Source organism: Tupaia chinensis, unplaced genomic scaffold (genome assembly GCF_000334495.1).
Source record: "Tupaia chinensis unplaced genomic scaffold, TupChi_1.0 Scaffold149502_1, whole genome shotgun sequence".
In the NCBI taxonomy this organism is placed as follows: domain Eukaryota; kingdom Metazoa; phylum Chordata; class Mammalia; order Scandentia; family Tupaiidae; genus Tupaia; species Tupaia belangeri.
The window spans coordinates 1200552-1221648 of record NW_006209346.1 but is presented as its reverse complement, the minus strand read 5'-3'; the positions used below and the strand labels follow the sequence as shown (position 1 = coordinate 1221648).

General features: G+C 38.1%; 1 protein-coding gene across 1 annotated transcript; it reads left to right on the top strand.

Annotated features, from left to right (window-relative positions):
• SERBP1 (SERPINE1 mRNA binding protein 1) lies at positions 1 to 19403 on the top strand (the record flags this gene model as incomplete). Its single annotated transcript, XM_006171406.3, is given in 8 exon segments — positions 1 to 156; positions 4271 to 4421; positions 4812 to 4952; positions 5083 to 5154; positions 5945 to 6064; positions 9593 to 9770; positions 14965 to 15138; positions 17481 to 19403. Coding segments are annotated over 8 exon segments (1049 nt in total), but the record flags the coding sequence as incomplete, so codon positions are not given.
• Positions 19404 to 21097: the final 1694 nt, after the last annotated feature.

Genomic DNA, 21097 nt, shown 5'->3' with positions numbered 1-21097 from the left:
GCGCAGCTCAGGCCGCAGCCCAGACCAACTCCAACGCTGCAGGCAAACAGCTACGCAAAGAGTCCCAGAAAGACCGCAAGAACCCGTTGCCCCCCAATGTCGGCGTGACTGACAAGAAGGAGGAGACGCAGCCGCCCGTGGCGCTTAAGAAAGAAGGTAAAGCCGGGGTAGGAGGTGGGGGAGACCCGGGCTGGAGGGACGGAGCGAGCGTACTTGCGGTTGCCACTTGCTCCTGGAACTGCGAGGGTCCGCGGGAGACTTTGCCGCCGATCGCCTCAGGTTGTTTCTCCCACGCGACAAAAGCCAGTTCCTGCGAAGGTGCTGGGAGCGTGGTAGCCTCAAGTTCAAGCCACCGCCTGCAAGGTTCCCGGAACCACCCCCTTCCCGCCTTGGGTTCTGAGCGGAGCAGCGTGCTCGGGTCCTGGAGGCTGTTGCCGCTTTCCCGCCGGATTCCTTGGCCGGCGTGCGCAAGGACTGAGGTGCCGGGAGGCCCCCCGCTCCCTGAAGCTTTTCGTAGTTACGGCGAAGCTTGGGGTCCACAGCTCCCTGCGCAGAGCTGTACCTCAGCCTGCCCTTGTGCGGGGCTGTGTTCTGTTTTAGACTCCTGTCCTGCCATCTTGCCCCACGATGGCGCGGAGTACCCCGGTGGAAAGCTGGGGGGTCCGAGTTTGCCCTGCAGCTGTCTCTGCGTTCCACCGGTCCGATGTCGGAGAGCTGCTGTTGGGATGCCGGTGTGTTTTATTGTTTCCTATCAACTATTGTATTCTTACTCTTCACTTGCTGGAGTGAGTTAAGCTGTTGAGAGCTTTTGGCTCCACTCGATTTAGCAGAAGGGAGAATTGGGAATGATCATGGTTTTGTAGGGAATCTTGAGGGTCGCCCTCGTGTCACGTTGCTTTCTCCCGACTCCTTCCCATGTTTCGTCTGGTATAGCCTGGCCTGGGCCTCGTGGGGGAAATGAGTGCAGAACTGTGACACAATGTGAGCCCCAGCAGAACACTTCAGAGCCTGCAGCTTTTCCTCCACATGTGCATGAAGCATGGTCAGGATCGCCCAGGCGGTTGAGTTTCCAGGGCACTCCGAATTTCATAGGATTTCATAGGATTATCTTGGTTTCTGCGTTTTCATTCATTATTGGTTTCTTGTGGATGAAGAAGAGGGTCTGAGCAAACATGATCAATAGCAAGTAGTTGTATGATCTAAGCCCTGAATCTTTAAAGTTCCCTTTATGTGTTGAAAGTTGACCTTACCCCTTACTGCCACGTGCTACCGAAAGTTGTTTCTCATTAGGTTTAGTTGAGTTCTGTAGCATTCAACTAATTTAAAAAATACATAAAAACGACTTTACTTGTGCTAGGTTTTGGTTTAGGAAATTTCTTTTCTTTTTTTTTTTTTTTTTTTTTTTTTTTTTTTTTTTTTAAAGAGCTTTTTTGAGCCTTGAAATGCAAAACCTGGGACCTTAGGTGGTAAATAAGAGAAATTCTGTACTAAAATTATAGGTTGATAGAAGGCAGGGTGGGAGTATTAGAAAACATATACCACTTAAGCCAAATATCTGTTCAACCAATTAAGCTTTACGGAATCAAGCTTTATTGAATAGATCATAATTCCTGTGGTGAGGGTCATACTGGCCAATTAGTTAAAACTATGCTCAAGTTTACTTCTCTGATCACACTGATCCAAAGTACATGAAAAAGTTGAATCCGAAGCTTAAATCTAAAAGGTACTAAGTAGATGGGTTCACTCATTTAGAACATTCACAGCTTGAAGCATGGTTTAAATGCTTCAGATGTATTGATCATAAATTCCATCTAAGCTTTTATCTAGTATTTTAAGTTACACAGGTAGGGAGGTGTTTAATAAATTTGTAACTAGAACTGAGTTTGCCCTTCAGTTTTTCCTTGGGAAAACTATTTCATATAACCTGTCACCATTTTCCTTAGGTCAGTATTTCAGAGAGCTCTTTGCTTAACTTGCGTAAAATGCAACCTTATTAAAAAGAGTGGAAAAGTTGAGTGAAAAATACTCATTTTGAGATTCAGCCACCTGTCAGTCAATAATGTTCCATACATTAGGGATGGATAGACTTGTAAACAAATTCCCTGCCTCTTAACAGTGGGAAGGATTGTTTGATACTCTGATCAGGTGTTCTGTGTCTTTAATAATAGCCCTTACACAATGCTGGACATGCTTTAGATGGGTATTTAATGTTTATGTTATGTTCTTTAATTTTGTAGTTTGTCTTTTGTCCATTTGACCACAGCATGTCACTGTGTCAAGATGTGTATGTTTGTGCCTTGTTCTTAGAAAAAGCCTGCAATTAGTGTGCCTCCAAGTATGGGTGAATATATCAAAGGAAGCTTACATTTTAAAAATGTCAATCATTTTTCATTGGGTGAATTTCTTTAGTCGTTTTTTAAGTTCATAAACGTAATATTGCATATTGGGTGGGGAAGCAAGCCATTGTTCATTTGGGTGTGTTTGGCTTGGATGTCATTATAAGGACTGGTTCCATAGCTCCACCCCATACACTACCTCTGATGAAATTTATTTAAATACCTTGGCGTAAGGTCTAACATTTGTGGTGTGTTCTGAGAGTTTACAGGAGTGAGCCTTAACATTTTATTAAAGAGTTGGATATTTACTGTTTTGTTTTAGTTGCGGGCAGCTCAACACTTGGGTGTATCCTGATAAGTGTTCCACTTTTCTTAGAAAGAACCACAGTGAATCAACTGAAGATCTTGTAGAACCAATTCCTAAGTTGCTTTTTGAGTTTGTCAGAAATTGTTGTTTGGGAGTTTACAGCATACCTGACATCTTAACTGTCATGATTTTTAAGGCCATACGATCTCAGACATTAACATGAAAAAAGTAGTAGGGGGGAATCATTCTGCTTCAGTTATCTCTTAGTGCCTATTTCTTAAATACTGTTTAGGAAGAGTCCTTTATGTGTGTGGTTTTTAAAAATTCTTTGAAACAGGTGTTTTTAAGGGCAAACAAAAAAGCTGCATCCATAATGCAGAATAACTGAGCTATTTCTTAATGATTGCATGATAGTACTTTTTACTAAATTGTGTAGCACACGCGCACATATGTGTACACATGTACTGGGGTCTTCAGACAGTTTCTGGAAAAATAGAACTAAAGCATGCGTTTGTTCTGATGTGAAACATTTGAAATCTGCATTTTTCTTAATTGGCATTTTCCATTTATGTGTTTATATTACATATTGAAAACTAATTGAAAGATGGCATTTCTGATTGAATAGCTATTTGAAGCTGTTGGGATGTTCTCTAGTGATTGTAAATGTTTTTCTTTCATATTTGTAATTTCATGTAGTTACTGGTCATTTTACTAATTTTTTTTCCTAGTATAGTTGGATCTTTGTTTTTAGGGGCTATATTTAATTATTGATTTACTTGTTATTTATGAATGGCTGTTGGTATTATCTTCTTTAGTATCTTTAAAGCCAAAATGTATCATCTGCCTAACATTTCTTTGAATGTTCATATTGGGCATCTTGAAAATTAAGAGGAATAATTGGCTATCCAAATGATTTCAAGTCAGTTTCAGAGGATGTGTGTGCATTTAGAGGAAGGGGATCACTTGGCAAACCAAATTCAACTCCCCACCTGCCACCCCCTTTGCTATAGGGTGCTTATGGGGGGAGGGAAAGTGTTACTGCATTCATTCTTCCTCTCAGGATTTTGGGCATGCACACCCAAATATACCCTTCATGTTTTTCAAGTTTCTGGCTCTGGGACTTGAACTCCACTGTCAGCTTTGTGGGCTTCAGCCACCTTAACCACCATGCCACCTGGCTGACCCATTAGAACTTCAAACAAAATTTATTGCCTTTAGATCCTAAAATACTTTGTTATATATAAGAGATATCCTTTGCCTTTCTCAACCAAAAGTATTAGAGGACTGAGAGTATGGATTTTTAATTAACAGCCTAGGTCTGAAAATATTACAGGTTGTGAAAGTAATCTCTCCTTATTTTAATTGCTAGAAGCCACATTTTAATTGCTAGAAGCCACATGTACTCACCAGTGAGACAAGAGAGCACAAGTAAGCCCCCCTCATTGGGATGTGATCATGCTGCAGTCCTTTTTCTGCATTTCTTCAATCCATCAGGATTTGGGATACACATATTTTTTAAGCCCCTGGGGCCATGATTCAAGTCTCAGTAGGCCACGTGGGATCCAGCTACCTTACCTGCTAGATTGGTCCCAAAATAATTTCTTATGCAGGTTATTTATCATTTTAGGAATAAGACGCGTTGGAAGGCGGCCTGATCAACAACTTCAGGGTGATGGGAAAATAATTGATAGGAGACCGGAAAGGCGACTGCCACGTGAAAGAAGATTTGAAAAACCACTTGAAGAAAAGGGTGAAGGAGGTGAATTTTCAGTTGACAGGTAACCTTTTCATCTCTTTATGCTTTGTCGGTTTATAGAGTCACATGAAGCTGTAAGTTGGGCATGACTGCCAGGTAGTAATGTGGCTGGTTCAGAATCTGAATGTCTACATGTGCTTGTGGGCAGATGGTTAGAACTTAGATCCCTTGTCATGAAACATTTGAATTGATGGCCAATTTCTTTGCCTTGTTTTCTCCAGGTGTTGAGTTAAAAGGTTAATGGTTAATGATTATTCATTATGCAAGTTAGAGATAATTGTTTTCATTTTAAAGCATGTAATTGTTAGGTTATGAGCCAGTGAACATACTTGATATTTTTGAGTCTTTGGATTTTTCTTACCATTTTTCTAAAAACTGTGGAAGTATAATTATTTTTAAATTTGTATTGTAGACCTATAATTGACCGACCTATTCGAGGCCGTGGCGGTCTTGGAAGAGGTCGAGGAGGCCGTGGACGTGGAATGGGCCGAGGAGATGGATTTGATTCCCGTGGCAAGCGTGAATTTGATAGGCATAGTGGAAGTGATAGATCGTAAGTCTTACTGACCTTTTATCTTATTTTATGTTTTAGTGTATTTATTTAATAAAAGACAAAATTTGAATTTCTAGAGCCAAAGAGTATTATGTTAACTCAGTTTTGTTAGTTCTTTTTCACATTACAGTGGCCTGAAGCATGAGGACAAACGTGGAGGTAGCGGATCTCACAACTGGGGAACTGTCAAAGATGAATTAACGTTGGTATTCTCATTTTTTTTTAAATAAGTAAATTTAATAACATTGGTCGTGTAATACTTTACTAGAGATTTACTTGTATCTTAAATTTTATGTGTCTGAGTCAAGAGTGGATAGTCTTTTCATAGCTACTATCTTTTTTTTTCTTTTTTTGGAGAGGTTTTTGCTATAGGGTGCGTGCGTTCGCCAGAGAGAGAGAGACATAGAGACAGAAAGCGAGAAATCACCCCCCCAGGATGGTCATGCCGCAATCCCTTCTCCATTCTCCTCTTGGGATCTTGGGCATGCACGCACACGCGCCCGACGTGATTTTAAACATGGTCAACTATGTGGGAGTCCAGCGACATAGCCATTATGCTAACTGCTGGTCCCGCTACTATCTTATTAACATATTGTCTAAAAGTGCAGATTTGGGTCATAGTAAATGAAGTCCCTGATTTTTCTAGACTTTATGTTACGAGGTTTTTTTCTATGTGGATATGTAGCTTTTACTGAAACCCTACATTGAAAGTTATTTGGGATATTTAAATGTTCTGTTTCTAGTCTTACTATTGACATTTTAGTTAAAGAAGTGGATAAACTGGTAAAGTTTTGTTTTATAATTGTTATGTCCTGTTACTTTTTAAATATTTAAATAGAGTACATTACTAAACTAATGTTTTTATTTTCTGAAAAGTGTATTTAGTAGAAAAAGACTTAGAGAATGTGAGGGGTTTTAATATTTTTGTATGAAGAATCTGTCAGTTACATGTAAATGGACCTAGATGCTTTTCTTTCTCTTTCTTTCCTTAGAGAGTCCCCCAAATACATTCAGAAACCAATATCTTATAATTGCAGTGACTTGGATCAATCAACTGTGACTGAGGAAACACCTGAGGGTGAAGAACATCCAGTGGCAGACACTGAAAATAAGTAAGTGGTTGTATGTATAATAGAAATGTTCTGACATTGAAAGCAGTATGAGTTTTTGCAAGTAAGATAACCCATAGGTGTAATGGTGTTTACTTGATGGCTGTTAAAAAAAATTATTTAACTTTATTTATTGTAATTTGACCAGAGAAGGACAGAGCGAGAGGGGGTGGGGTGAGAAAGCAAGCCTCCGGGTCCAGGACTCTAACCGTGCCTTTGGCCATGTGGGAGTGCAGCATCTTTAACCATACTACCTGCCAGCCCCCTTGATGGCTTTTTTTTTTTTCTTTTTAAGGGGTTTTTGTTATAGGGTTCCTGCGCTCACCAGAAATAGAGAGAGAAAGCGAGAAATCACCCTCCAGGGCGCATTCCCTTCTCCATTCTCCTCTCTGGATCTTGGGCACGCACACACACACCCAGCATGAGTTTAAGCCACTGAGTTCAGGACTCAACCGCAGTTGACTATATGGGAGTTCAGTGACATAGCCAGTACGCTAACTGCTGGTCCTCACCCCCACCTCCCATGGCTCTTTTTTTTTTGAGAGAGGTTTTCACTATAGGGTGTGTGTGTTCGCCAGACAGAGAGACATAGAGACAGAAAGCGAGAAATCATCCCCTAGGGGGGATGGTCACGCCACAATCCCTTCTCAGTTCTCCTCTCGGGATCTTGGGCACGCACACACGCACGCACGCCCAGCGTGTGTTTATGCCACCGGGCCCAGAACACAAACTGCAGTCGACTACGTGGGAGTCCAGCGACATAGCCATTACGCTAACTGCTGGTTCCCCCGATGGCTTTTTGACAAGAGAGATATTTATTGTATCTCATCCCTCAAGAAGAATGCTTTTTTATACATGTGTATATTTAGCTCCAATGGTTTGAAATATCAGACACTTTAGTGTGATTGTTTCTGCTTGATTAGTCACTTTATCATCATAAATCTTAAAAGCTAAAGAGTGTAAATGTTTTATTAAAACCTGATATTCCTGACCACAGAATTGACCTAAGGAACCTGAAAATGGGGAATAGGAATAAAATCCCATGTATCTGAACTTACCTCATTTGGTAGGAAAGTTGTAATGGGTAATTTTGATACTGGGTTGTCAGAAAAGTCATGATGCATGACTTTTCTGACAACCCAATATATTGGTAAGCTGTCCTATCTTGAAGTATCAAACAGGTGGGAACTGGAAGCTGAAGGTGGAGATTATTGAAAATTAGACCCATTGTTAGAATAAGAACTTACAGAATTTAGAATTCATAGTTCAAAATCCATTTGACATTTAACGACTGTGCACTTTATTTTGAAGCAGCTTAAAACTACTAAACATGATCATTTTAAGAGTATTTCTGTCTCAAGTTTTTTCAGTATCAACATAGAATTTTGAACATAGCATTCTTGGCTTCTCTTAAATATGCGAGAAGATCAGAGAATGTTATTATTAGTTCATTAGTTTTGTGGGGTTTTTTAATTACATTCATTTTTTGAGTATAGATAGAAGACTTGGATTTAATGTTTTTTGTTTATGGTAAGAGGGAGTTGGAGCTGGCAGGTGGTACAGTGGTTAAGGTGCTGGATTCCCACATGTCTGACCACGGATTGAGTCCTGGACCTGGAGCCTTGGTTTTCTACTTTCTCTATCTCCCTGGTCAAATAATAATGATGATGATAAATAAATGTAATAAAATATTTTTTAAAAGAAGTTAGGGAATTGTTTTCAAGTTAAACTGGTAGAAGTAATTTGTTAACAGTATTTGGGTTTAAAGTCTTTGCACATCATTTAGAGCTTTGATTCTTAACCAGAGCATATTAAAATCAGGGAGGGATGCTTTCCAAACTTCTTTAGGAAGCATTTGGTCTTATGGCTAACCACTATTAACGATGGGATTATCATTCTGAGAGTTTGCTGGGATAAGAAAAAATGGTTTACTATTATGAGTGAGAAAATAAAATACATGATGTCTTACACTTGATAATATAAATTAATTTATATGAAACTATGTATGAAATCATAGTTTTGCGTGGTAAATAGTGAATTTAAGATTGGTAGGTTATGTGAACTGTGTATAAGAGAAAGCACCCTGTAATACTCAACACACCTGTTCCTCTAATGAAGAGCCCATATTTGAATCACTTTCAGAGTGACCTGCCAAATTTATAACTTTTTTACCAGAAGGAAATGATGGGTAGATAAGGATATTAGAAGCAAGTGTTTGACTCAGGATCCAAAAATGAAGTTGGGGATATTTGGTCTGAAGAAGATGATAAACACATTAGAAAATCTCTACTCTTCAGAGTAGGGGAGAATCTTAGTCTTACACTGTTTTGTATATGAAAGTACAAAGTTGAGAAGAAAAACTGATAGTTTCTAGAGTTTCTTGGTTCTCATTTATCTTTATAGCAACCCTTGAAGGTAGTTGTGATGCCTTTATGATGTGATAAGAAGGTATGCCGAGTTGTGTTCCTGGCTGTGTCACAACCTAGGAATAACTTACTTTTTTCTTTTCTTTTTTTTCTTAGGATTCTTAGTTTCTTGTCTGTAAGCATATACAAAGATGGGCTCAATAACCATGATCCCATCAATTCAATGAAACTTGGTCTAGGAAGATTTAAGATAGGATTTGTCAGATTTGTCAAACAGTAAAGAGTGGCATCAGGGGAGATACTTGAACTCTTAAGGCTGACTGAATCACCTGCTATCTTTGGAAAGAAGCAGGGATCCCAGAATAGCAAATGAGTTGTTTGGTGACAGTTGGAAATTGGAGTTGGAAATTGAGATTAGACTAAAATAATGGATTTCTATCTCTGGTTTGTTTTTATAAAACAAAGGTAAAGGATGCCATTTAAAGACAATCTGAGGATTATATTTGGGGAATAATTTGGTATTAAATATTTAAGCTAGTATTTTGTGGACTTTTCCATTACTATCGAAAACTTGAGGTCCTATGCGTAATAAAGGTTGGTTTGAAAGTTGAAATATATAGACTTTAGGATTTGTAGAAACTTGGCTTTTGTTTTGTGTTGCCTTGCGTGCTAGTTGCAGAAATAAAGGATAGTCGTAGTACATTCTGGAATGTTACTTACAAGCATCTTAGATTATTATCTTCATATATATTATGAGTTATGTACTGTTGGAAATTATGGAAAAAGTATTTTAGAAGATAGGTCAAGGATTTTGATCACAAGCAGGTACAGCTTTAAGTTAATTCAGTTTTTAAAAATATACATTTTAGCATTGGTAACACCTGTGCAAATTTGTACTACCGGTAAGAATTGAAGAGTTTATGGAGATAGCTTGTATTTGTATTCTTTAGTTACCTGTATTTTCACTAATCAACAAGCACTGAATTTCTGGTCTCTGCCCAGTTGCATATTAGCCAGAGGATTACACAAAAAATTATGAAACACTCATCCTTGGGTAATCTTACTAGCCAAGATTAACTTCCTTACTGAAAATCTTAAGTTTGTGATTTTTATGCAAATTTATTGGCTTTCTACTGGGTATGAAACTTAACTCATCTTTTTATAGGGAAAATGAGGTTGAAGAGGTAAAGGAAGAGGGTCCAAAAGAGATGACTTTGGATGAGTGGAAGGCTATTCAAAATAAGGACCGGGCAAAAGTAGAATTTAATATTCGGAAACCAAACGAAGGTGCTGATGGACAGTGGAAGAAGGGATTTGTTCTTCATAAATCAAAGAGTGAAGAGGTAAGTTTTGTGTTGAAATGTTCAAGCGTAATTAGACTTGTACTTAGAGTTCTTTGCTTTAAATTTCACATGAACAGACTGTTCAAAGAAAAGTCTTTACATAGGATCATTTAGGGCAGATAACTTGATTGAAAAGGAAAGTAAACTGCAGTACCATATTTTACAGGATGTGTAGCCCTTCTGTCAGTCTATAGTTAAATTTAATGTAATGATATTTTGGTTTGAGGGGAGTGGGTAATTGCTGGAGGGAGGGCCATGGTCATGCCATAATCCCTACTCTATTTCTTTATGCTGTTGGGATTTGGGGCACGCACAAGCCCAGTGTACTTTGTTTAGTCACCAGGACAGGACTCAAACCTCAGTGCGGCATATACGTATAGGTTCCTGCTCCCTTAACCATGAGGCTACAGGACTGGCCTAGTGTTTTTCCTAAAAAGTTGTTCGTCAATGATTTGTCATAAAATTATTAGTGTTTTAGAAAGTGGTAGTTTGAAGTTGTTAAATTTTAAAATCTCACCTAAGTGAGAGTCATAAAAGACTGTATTAGGTTGAAATGGCATCTTCATATGGTTTAACCTAAAAAGAAAAAGTGGTTTTGGGTACCAGCAGGTAGCGAAATGGCTATGTCGCTGGACTCCCACGTAGTCGACCGCGGTTCGCGTCCCAGGCCTGGTGGCTTAAAACCCATGCCGGGCGTGTGTGCATGCGTGCCCAAGATCCCAAGAGGAGAATAGAGGAGAAGGGATTGCGGCGTGGCCATCCTCTCTGGGGGGTGATTTCTCGCTTTCTGTCTGTCTCTCTGTCTGTCCGGCGAGCGCACGCGCCCTATAGCGAAAACCTCTCAAAAAAAAAAAAGTTGTTTTAATTAGTAATCAATAATTTTGGAACTCTGCCTATGACACGCATAATGGTCATAACTTTAATGTCCTTTATTGAGGTGTGTTGCCTTGTAAAAATCTAAGAATTATTAATTCCTTTACTTTGGAAGCATGAAAATATTTTCTAAAGTTACACTGGTGGCTTCGATTTGGTATTTTTTGTTCAATCCTGGGGGCATGTTTAAGGAACGTCCATATGCTGCATTTTATTAGGACTTAAGTGTGAGATGTTCTCATGGCTTTAGCCAAAAAAAAACATTGTTTGTTTTAGTATAGTTTTCTTTATTTTTTTTCTGTAGGGTACATGTACCCTCCAGAGAGGGGAAGAAATGAGAAATCACCCCCAGGAGGGATGGCCATACCACATTCTCTTCTCCCTTTTCCTCTGGGGATTTTGGGCACACAGGTGCACACAAATGCACTCCTAGCATGTTTTTCAAGCCCCTGTTCTGGGAATTGAACCATATAGTTGGGCATCTGGGATGCAGCTTCCATAGCCTCAACACTATCTGCTGGCTCTAAATTTTTTCTTCTATCAGTTTATTTAATCTTTTGATTTATGTTGGATGTATGTATGTTATAGTTGGCCCATGCCAGAAATTCATAGTATCGATTGTATCACCTCAAATTAAAGTTAACTTAAAATGTTTGGAAGGGATCCTGTGATTCAAAGATTTAATAAGATTAAATACAGTTACTTTTCTAAGCATAATATTGACTGTAAGGCAAATTTAGTTTAAAATAAAATTAAGGTTAAAAATTTTTTAGGTTTAGAGAAGAGGTTTATAGTACTCCATAAAACCTGTGAGGACATTGTATTACTGTCAGGTCCAGATAAAAAAATGTTCATCGCTTCAGAACACGTTTGGTTTTTTGTTTGTGTTTTGGTTTTGTTTTCTTGTAGATAAAGTTGTTAGTGTGTCCAAAACAATGGAATTCATGATTTAAGAACCATGAAAGTTCATCTTGGGAAGATTGTTCATTTCAACTAATTACTAAACTGCCTAGGTTAATATGAAAAAGATTTACCTAGGTTCTTTTAGTATAATTATTTTCTTTGTAGATTTTGTGGTGGGAGGCTCATCTGGTCTTTTTCTCAGAACAAAATACATTCACATATAAAATTCTAATTGTAATTATGAGTGATTCATTAATACATAAGTGTGTTTTTTAGACTTCAGTTAGGTATCCCCAGTATCATTTCACGCTGATTTTTGCAGGATAGCTATTTTGCAAGGTACTGTATATAATCAGGAATTTTTGAAAATTACAAACTGTAGAATTGGTTGTGAATAACTTTGAAATAGAACATTTTCATTATCAATCACTTTTACATGTATGGGCCCTTAAAGTTACTGCACTTTGGTGATACAGATAATTATTTAAATATGGCCCTTTGGAATGTATGGTAGTATCATTTAAATGTTTGCTTTTGCGTATCTTTATCCCAATGACAGATAGAAGAAGTTAGGAGAAAGAAGAAATGTAACTATTAGAATAGAAGAAATGTAACTTTATTGGAAATGGAGAACTTCATTACTATGTTATTTTTAAATCTTCTTTAGAGAAAAACAAGTGCCTTCAACAGGATCTCATCACTCTTAAATCCTCTACCCCTCTAGCCAGCAGTCATTGTTGACCCAGGACTCAAACCAGGCAGTCTTCTATGTGGCTCCATTATAGAATTACAGTATTATTTATTGACGGCTGAGATAAGAGATTCTGTTTCATCCTTTCACTATTTGCTCCTGAAGTCTTTAAAATGGATTGGCTTGGCACAAGGAGATGATATTTAATTTGGGCATGAAATGATGAAAAGAGTAAAAACTTGAATACAGAAAAACAAAATTTTTCCATTGCCAGAGGGCAGCATGTAAGCTTGCCAGAGAACAAGGTGAAAGCACCCCCTAGAGGGGTGTGGTCATGCTGCATTCCCTACGCCATCCTCCATCTCATAAGGATTTAGGGTCGTATGTGTAAGTTGGTGTGTTTTTCATGCTGCCAGGGCCAAAATTTGAACTGTTGTCAGTCATGTGGGATCTGGCTTCCTCAACCCCTACGCTATGGAGCTAGCCCAGAAATCAAAAAAATTGTTCTTTAGAAAGTAGTATTAACAAATCTAATATTGCAGGTGGGTTAGAATGAACAAAATGATCATTATCTTTTTAGAAAAACAGCAAGATTATACAGTATGTGTCTTCTGAAAAGGATTTTTTTTTTTTTTTTTAAGATTGTCCCAGGATGCATGTACTCACCAGAGACAGGGAAAGTGAGAAAAGCACTTCCCCAGAGGGTTGGTTACCTGCAGTCCATTCTCCTCTTGCGATTTTGGGCACTCATGCACATGGAGCCTGGTTTGTTTTTCAAGTGCTGGGCCCAGGAATTGTGCTGTCAGCCATGTAAGATTCAGCCACCCCAAACACCATGCCACTAGCTGGCCCAACAATATAGTTTTAATTAGTATAAGCAAAGTTCCCAACTGGAAGATTTAAAAACTCCTTCATCCCAAACATACAAGAATAAATTGGGGATTAATCAGTATAAAATTCTCTGACTTTTGGGGGACACACAATGACATCATTTTTAAAAAGGAAGGCTTCATTACACATTTGCAAGATTACCCTCTTGTATAAAGTGTTTGACTTGAATTTGTAGCTTTCCTCTTTATAAGGATGAGCCAAACACAGCTGACCTTAAATGGCATGGGGATTAAACACTGCGACCACCATCAGGACCCCAGGTTTTCTAGCCAGCCAGGATCACGGGCACTCTTGCATGCACCCCTGGTAAATACAGGTCTGCTTATGAATCAAACTCCTGTCTTCCACATGGCTTCCTGTGTTGCAGAGCACTCTGCTATCATTGCATCACTATGGCTAAGTTTACGTGTAATCTTGACTTTCCCAAAACTTTTTATACTCTACTCTTGGCATGAAGTCTTACTGATAATAAAATCGATAAATGTATTTTTTTTTATTTTATTATTATTTTTTAAAGAGATTTTTGCTATAGGGCGTGTGTACTTGCCAGGAAGACAGAGACAGAAAGCAAGAAATCACCCCCCCGGGGGGGGGTGGTCACTTCACAATCATTTCTCCTCCATTCTCCTCTCAGGATCTTGGGCACGCATGTACATTCACTAAGTGTGAGTTTAAGCCACCAGGTCCAGGACTTGACCCACAGTCAACTACATGGGAGTCCAGCGATATAGCCATTACACTAACTGCTGGTCCCAATAATGTATTTTATATGCATTATACACTATTATAATAAGTAAGCCAAAAGGGAATTAAAATCACAGTAAGGGAAATCGATTTGTACTATCATATTTTCTGATGTATTAAAAATACATGTGTAGGGACCAGCTGGTGGTATGGTGGTTAAGGCGCTGGACACTCCCACGTGGCCAACCACAGTTCAAGTCCCAAATCTGGTGGCTTGCTCTCTCTCTTTCCCTCTCTCCGTCTCTCTCTGTCTCTCTTTTCTTTCCCTCCCTCCTTCTCTGTCTTTCTCTGGTCAAATTAGAATAAATTAATGAATAAATAAAAATTTTAAAATACATGTATATTAATAGACCTGTATAGTTCAAGGCCCTTCTAGGGGCCAGGTGTTGATGGAGAAGTAGAACTCGGTGCCTGCAAAACTGACCAAAATGGTGAGGTTTTTGGGTCGTATCTTTGATCTTTGTCAGGAATTCACATTGAAGTCTTTTTCTTTTTTTTTTTTCTCTCTCTCTCTCTTTTTTTTTTTTTATAGAGATAATTGCTATAGGGTGTTTGTGCACACTAGGGAGACATAAAGTGAGAAATCACACACACACACACCATGGATGGCCATGTCACAGTCTCTTGGGACTTGGAGCACCCAGGCACATGTTCCTGGTGTGAGTCTTAAGTTGTTGGATCTGGGACTTGAACCACAGTCAAGTATGTGGTTTTACCAGTGACATAACTTTTATGCCATCTGCTTGTCCCATATTGAATTCTTAGTCTACAGAGCATAAGTTAAATGTTCTTACCCAAATTTACTACCAGTAATTATTACTCAGTAGGTTTGGGATTGAGACTTAGCCATTTGGATTATGATTATATACTTTAAGGGAGGATTGTCAATATCACCTGCAGTTTAGAGGAATCTTAGAGAACAGTGAAGGGAATTCCCTCTCCAAGATCTCTTGCCGAGTTCATTAGCTATAGAGGTGATAATACATTTGTTCATACAAAGTACAATTTGGATTTGAGTCCTTTTAGGAGTAAAATGATTATTTAACATTGCTTTCCTGTTAATTGCCCAGTGCCTTTTGCTTACATTTTTAGGCTCATGCTGAAGATTCAGTTATGGACCATCATTTCCGGAAGCCAGCAAATGATATAACATCTCAGCTGGAGATCAATTTTGGAGACCTTGGCCGCCCAGGACGTGGTGGCAGGGGAGGACGAGGTGGGCGTGGGCGTGGTGGACGTCCAAACCGTGGCAGCAGGACCGACAAGGTAATTTTAAGACTACTACTACTTTTTTAAGTAATTCAAGGACATCTGGTAATTTACTGGCTAGTTCTTTTTGGGAATATAAAAAGTAGAGAAGAAAAGTTAGTCATATCTTTAAGAAACTATAGATTATATTTTTTCTTAAAGCAGTTAACTGTTTGATGCTTTTGTTTTCAATTAAATGGAGAGTGAAAAATAGGGAAAGCAAGAAATCACTCCCCAGGGGGAAATGGCCATACCGCAATTCTATACCAGTTTCCTCTCAGGATTTTGGGCAGTCACACACATGTGCCTGGCATAATTTTTATGCCACTGGGTTTTGGCCTTGAATCTTGCAGTTGGCCATGTGGGATCCAGCACATTAACCTCTGTGCTACCTGCTAATCTAATGACTCTTTGAATGGTGGTGTTTTTCTTTCAAGAGGTTTTTGCCTTTGGCTGTGTATGCTTGTTGGAGAGAAATCACCCCCTAGAGGGCAATGGCCACTCCTTTCTCCATTCTCTCAGCAACTTGGGCATTCATGCATGCACCCGGTGTGAGTTTTAAGACACTGGGTCCAGGACTTGAACCGCGATTAGCCAGGTGGGAGTCCAGCCATGTAAATGCTACGCCGTCTTCTGGCCATTGAATAGTTTTGTTTAATTGCATGTTAAAGTGTTACAGTGAGTTAAAATTACTACACTTTTTTAAATTTTTAGGTGCTAGTCGTGATACTATGCTAGTTATTTTATATACTTTTAATTACTTAATTTTTGTCAGTCTGATATCCCCATTTTACAGATGGAAAAATTCAGATACAGAAAATCAAGTTAATTTTTAACCTTTGCTAAGGCGTACCTGAAGTATCAAATTTTTTTAAAGAAAATTTCTCACTATTTAGGTTTTGACGGAACTTGTCTTGATTTTTTTTATTTTCCAGACTCTTCTGTGAGAGCTGGGATTCATTTTTGTCATACTTTTGTAATCTGATCTTTTACAGTGTGTGATACAAAGCTTTTTTTTCTTTTTTTTTTTTTTTTTTGTAGAGGTTTTTTGCTATATGGCACGTGCACTCGCCAGAAAGAGAGAGACAGCGAGATGGGCATGCGCTGGGTGTGAGTTTAAGCCACCAGGTCTGGGACTCGAACTGCGGTCAACTACATGGGAGTCCAGTGACATAGCCATTACGCTAATTGCTGGTCCCACAAAGTATATTCTTTTCTCTTTTTTTTTTTGGAGAGGTTTTTGCTATAGGGCGTGTGTGCGCGCCAGACAGAGAGATAGAAAGCGAGAAATCATCCCCCCAGGGGGGATGGCCGTGCCGTAATCCCTTCTCCATTCTCCTCTCAGGATCTTGGGCACACAGGCACATGTGCCCCGCGTGAGTTTAAGCCACCAAGTCCGGGACTCGAACCGTGGTCAACTACGTGGGAATCCAACTGCTGGTCCCAACACAAAGTATATTCTTAATGAAATAATTTGACAGGTGTTTAAGAAATGGATAGATAGTATTCCAGTCTGATGCCAACCAACATCTATGTCTGTAATGACTATATATTATTAAACTAAAATATTAGAGGTAAACCTGGGTTTTTGTTTTTGTTTTTTTTTTTAATGAACCAGTTTGGAAACCAAGTTTTTCTGAATTTTCAATATGTGATTGACAAATTTGGGGGCCTTGATTGTATCTGTCGATATTCGATAATAGTGATAATAGTACAGATTGCTATGGTTATCAGTGATAGTGTAGTATATTGTTTATTCTGTTGACAGTATTTTACTGTGAACGTTACAGATGCGTTGTTTTTCGTTTTGCTGTTATTTATACTTTAGGGTATAAATAGTAATTTGACCCCTTTCTAAGACTGATGAGTGTGCTGCTTAAATAGTTTGAGTGTTCAGCTACTGTGTCAGATGCCAAAACACTACTCAGCAGGCTGGTACCCCTGGGAGGCTTGGGCTCAGTTCCTGGTTCTATCTAAATCACAAGCACAGAGCCATGCACCTGTAGTCCCAGGGACTTGGGAAGCTGAGTCAGGAAAACTGACATAGCAAGACCCTCTATTTAAGAATAACCATGGGTTTCTTAGCCTGCTTTCACATTGATGTAGTAGGAAAAGTAACAATACCAAACACAGAAGAGTCTATGTACATATCTCATGTGAGTCTCCTTGTGTGATTACTAAAACAAAACAGAAATTCAGGACCAAGACTCATTACAAGTATTTGTAGTCCTATTCTGATTCATAATGTTGCCTTTAACTTTTAAGATATTTTATAATTCTGTGTCTAAATGTAGATATTGGCCGTGTATCTTGTTCAAGATTTTAAAATAGTGGTTAATTTGGATTTGTTTCTTTTTTAGTCAAGCGCTTCTGCTCCTGATGTGGATGACCCAGAGGCATTCCCAGCTCTGGCTTAACTGGATGCCATAAGACAACCAACCCTGGTTCCATTGTGGACCCTCTTGTTCAAAGCTTTTGCATGCTTAAGGATCCCAAACGACTAAGAAATTTAAAAAAAAACAAAACAAACAAAAAAAGGGGACTGTCATTCATACCATTCACACCTAAAGACTGAATTTTATCTGTTTTGAAAATGAACTTCTCTCGCTACACAGAAGTAACAAATATGGTAGTCAGTTTTGTATTTAGAAATGTATCGGTAGCAGGGATGTTTTCATAATTTTCAGAGATTATGCATTCTTCATGAATACTTTTGTATTGCTGCTTGCAAATATGCATTTCCAAACTTGAAATATAGGTGTGAACAGTGTGTACCAGTTTAAAGCTTTCACTTCATTTGTGTTTTTTAATTAAGAACTTAGTTGTTCCCCCGATTACAAACTGGTTTTAAATATTGGACATTACTATCGGTTTTAATACCTGCTTTGCATTTTCACACATGGTCAACTGGGACATGTAAACTTTTGATTTGTCGACTTTTATGCTGTGTGGAATACTAACTACTTTATGTATTTTAACTTAGTTTTAATATTTTCATTTTTGGGGAAAAATCTTTTTTCACTTCTCATGATAGCTGTTATATATGCTAAATCTTTATATACAGAAATATCAGTACTTGAACAAATTCGAAGCACATTGGTTTATTAATCCTTTCTCCTGCATGGTTCATTTGGTTCAAAATGTACCTGATTCACAGTTTCAACTACATTTACTTTTTAAATGTATGACCTTCCTATTTTAAAAGCCAAACTAGACACCTTATTGGTGAAAGTTGTTTAAACTACTTATTTGTTGATAAACACATCCTATCAAGCGAAGTAGTTTATGGATGTGGATTGTTCTCTCCCACCAGCATGGTGGGTAGATAGCGTAAGGTGATTTGGCTCATGCCTAATACTGTTCTCCAAAATAGTGGCCACTAGGTGTGATGTGCGTGGGAAAGACCCCGAAATCAAAATGGTACATTCGAACAACCCTTTTAACCCTTGTTCTGAGGAAACCAAAGGGCACTTGGTCAGTAGGGTGAGATGGGGGAGTATTTTTATTTTGGGAATTTGGGAAGCCAACAGCTATACTTTATAAGATTGAAACATCTGCACCATCCGTGAAATATAAACCAAAAATCTTATTGTTTCTGAATTTCCTATATTGCTATTATTTGGTCTTAAGTTGATAGGTGAATGTTTGTTCCACAGGAGGTGATAAGAATCTTTTTCCCTTTCCTCCATTAGAACATTAGGCTAATAGTGAATTCTTTAAATGGGAGCATCACCACTTACTGAAACATACATGGAGAGAATGATAAATCAACAGGTTTTCTAGGATTTTTTTTGCCACATTGTTGATAAATTTTATTTGAAGTTTTAAAGATATTTTGTCACTTAATTTTTAGTGATTTTCTGCCTATGTATGGTAATGCCCAGTTTTAAAAAATTGGCCATCTTAACTTTTAAATATGTCTGCTACTTAGCTGACTGGTTCTCACATATACTCCTTAAAGAGGAATTGTACAGTACAAGAGTTATTCGTTTGGATTAGATTTATTAATCTAGTTATCTGCTAGTCTGAAGGAAGGAAAGTTAATTGTTTTCTAATGATGGATAAACTTGTCCTGGTGTTTTGGATCTTATGATGCTGAGCATGTTCTGCACTGGTGCTAATGTCGAATATAATTTTATATTTACAAACATACCTGCTACCCAGAGGCAAGTATTAATTTAGTCCATTAGGACTATTGACCCCTCTTGAGATTGCAACATACACACTCCGAAATCAGTGTGTTTAGACTTTGAAGTATCTAACTCATTTTTGAACATGTAACATGTTTATAAAGCTCTTATTTTCCAGCAGCATATTATAGGAATACCTGCTATTAAAAGTACTTCACAAGTTCTCACTGTCAGCCATTGCTGTCACTAGAGAATATACAGCAATATCTGGTATGTTGCAAGCTTTCAAGATAGCCTGAACTTTAAAAAAGTTGGTCCATTAGTTGTATCTGATGGATGTTAATTTGCCTCGTAGTTCACTTTGTGTCAAGAGCTAAAACTGTGAACCTGATTTTCTTTTATTGGTGGGTAATACCTGAAAATAAAGATTTATTTTCATGCTCACTTTTTAAAAGTCATAAAAACAATCAAACAGGAGCCCATTTATCGTCATGTGTTTCCTGGTTTCTGACCTGTGTGTGCATCCCGAAGATAATGTTCATTCTGCATTTTTAAGTTAGATTTTATGTGAATTTTTTTGCTGATAAAACCTGGCCGTAACATCTGGGAGGGATACCTATTTTAATGACTGTCATAATTGGGAACTTGAATTTGTACAATACGTATTTCAAGGGCTGACATGGCAACTGGTATTTCTTTTAACAAATCGCTTTCTGAACTTGAAAGTTAATCCACCTGAATGCCACTTTCTGTTGACACACTGGATATGATATTCTAAAAAGAAAACCTTCTAATGGATGACAGATGTCTAAAATAATGGTGGGTGGTGTTTTAGTGAGTTTTTATCATGATGCTTTTAATTGGCAATGATATCAGATCTGAATTGTTAAGGATATTTGCAACTTACATAGAAGCATTAGGGTATCTAGTTTATTAGTTACACTATTTTGAGACCTGTGGAGTTAGGAAGTATTTTAAATGTATATTGGAACTATACACTAAATCCTTTACTCAAGTTTTTAAAGTTTTTTTTGTTGTTGTTTTTACTGGAAGCAGGACACATCATCTTCAGGGCTTTAAATATATTTAGGGCTTATTTTTCTTTCTTTTTAAAAAAGATTTTGGCTGTGGGGCATGTGCACTTTGCCAGAGTGACAAAGAGAAACACCCCCCCTCCCAGGGGGCTGTATGGCTGCACCACAATCCCTTCTCCATTCTCCTCTTCGGATTTTGGGCACATGTGCCTAGCGTGAGTTTTAAGCCACTGGGTCCAGGACTTGAACGCAGTTGACTATGTAGGAGTCCAGCAACATAACCATTATGCTATCTACTGGCCTCATTTGGGACTTATTTTTCTTTTGAACTTAGAGAAAGAATATGTATTGCAATGTTTTTCTAATTGTTAGAAATTATTTGCTAAAATAAAGTTATAGGAAGTTGCATACAAACTCTATTATAGTTTGTCAGATTTTAAAAATACAACTTGAAGAGAACACTAGCATGTGGAAAGAACCAACAGTTATTAAAAGATTTTGAAAAAACTTGAGAAATTGAGGCAACTAGTACTCAACTAATGTAGACTTTAGATAAGCACATATGCAGACGTGTTAATAGGCATGTAACCTGATGTTGAGTTAACTGATACAGCAAATTCTGGGGCTCTTTGGTACATGAATTTCTTTATGAAGTAAAAGCTTAGAAGGTAGATTCTAGCTCAAGCATTAGTAATCATATTAACTAGTAAGTAAATCCATATTTAGCAAGTCTGAACACTTACAAGCCAGATCTCCTAATTAACAGCCCAGAAACTCAGTTACTTCTGTGCTTTGCAGGATATATCTAGTAAA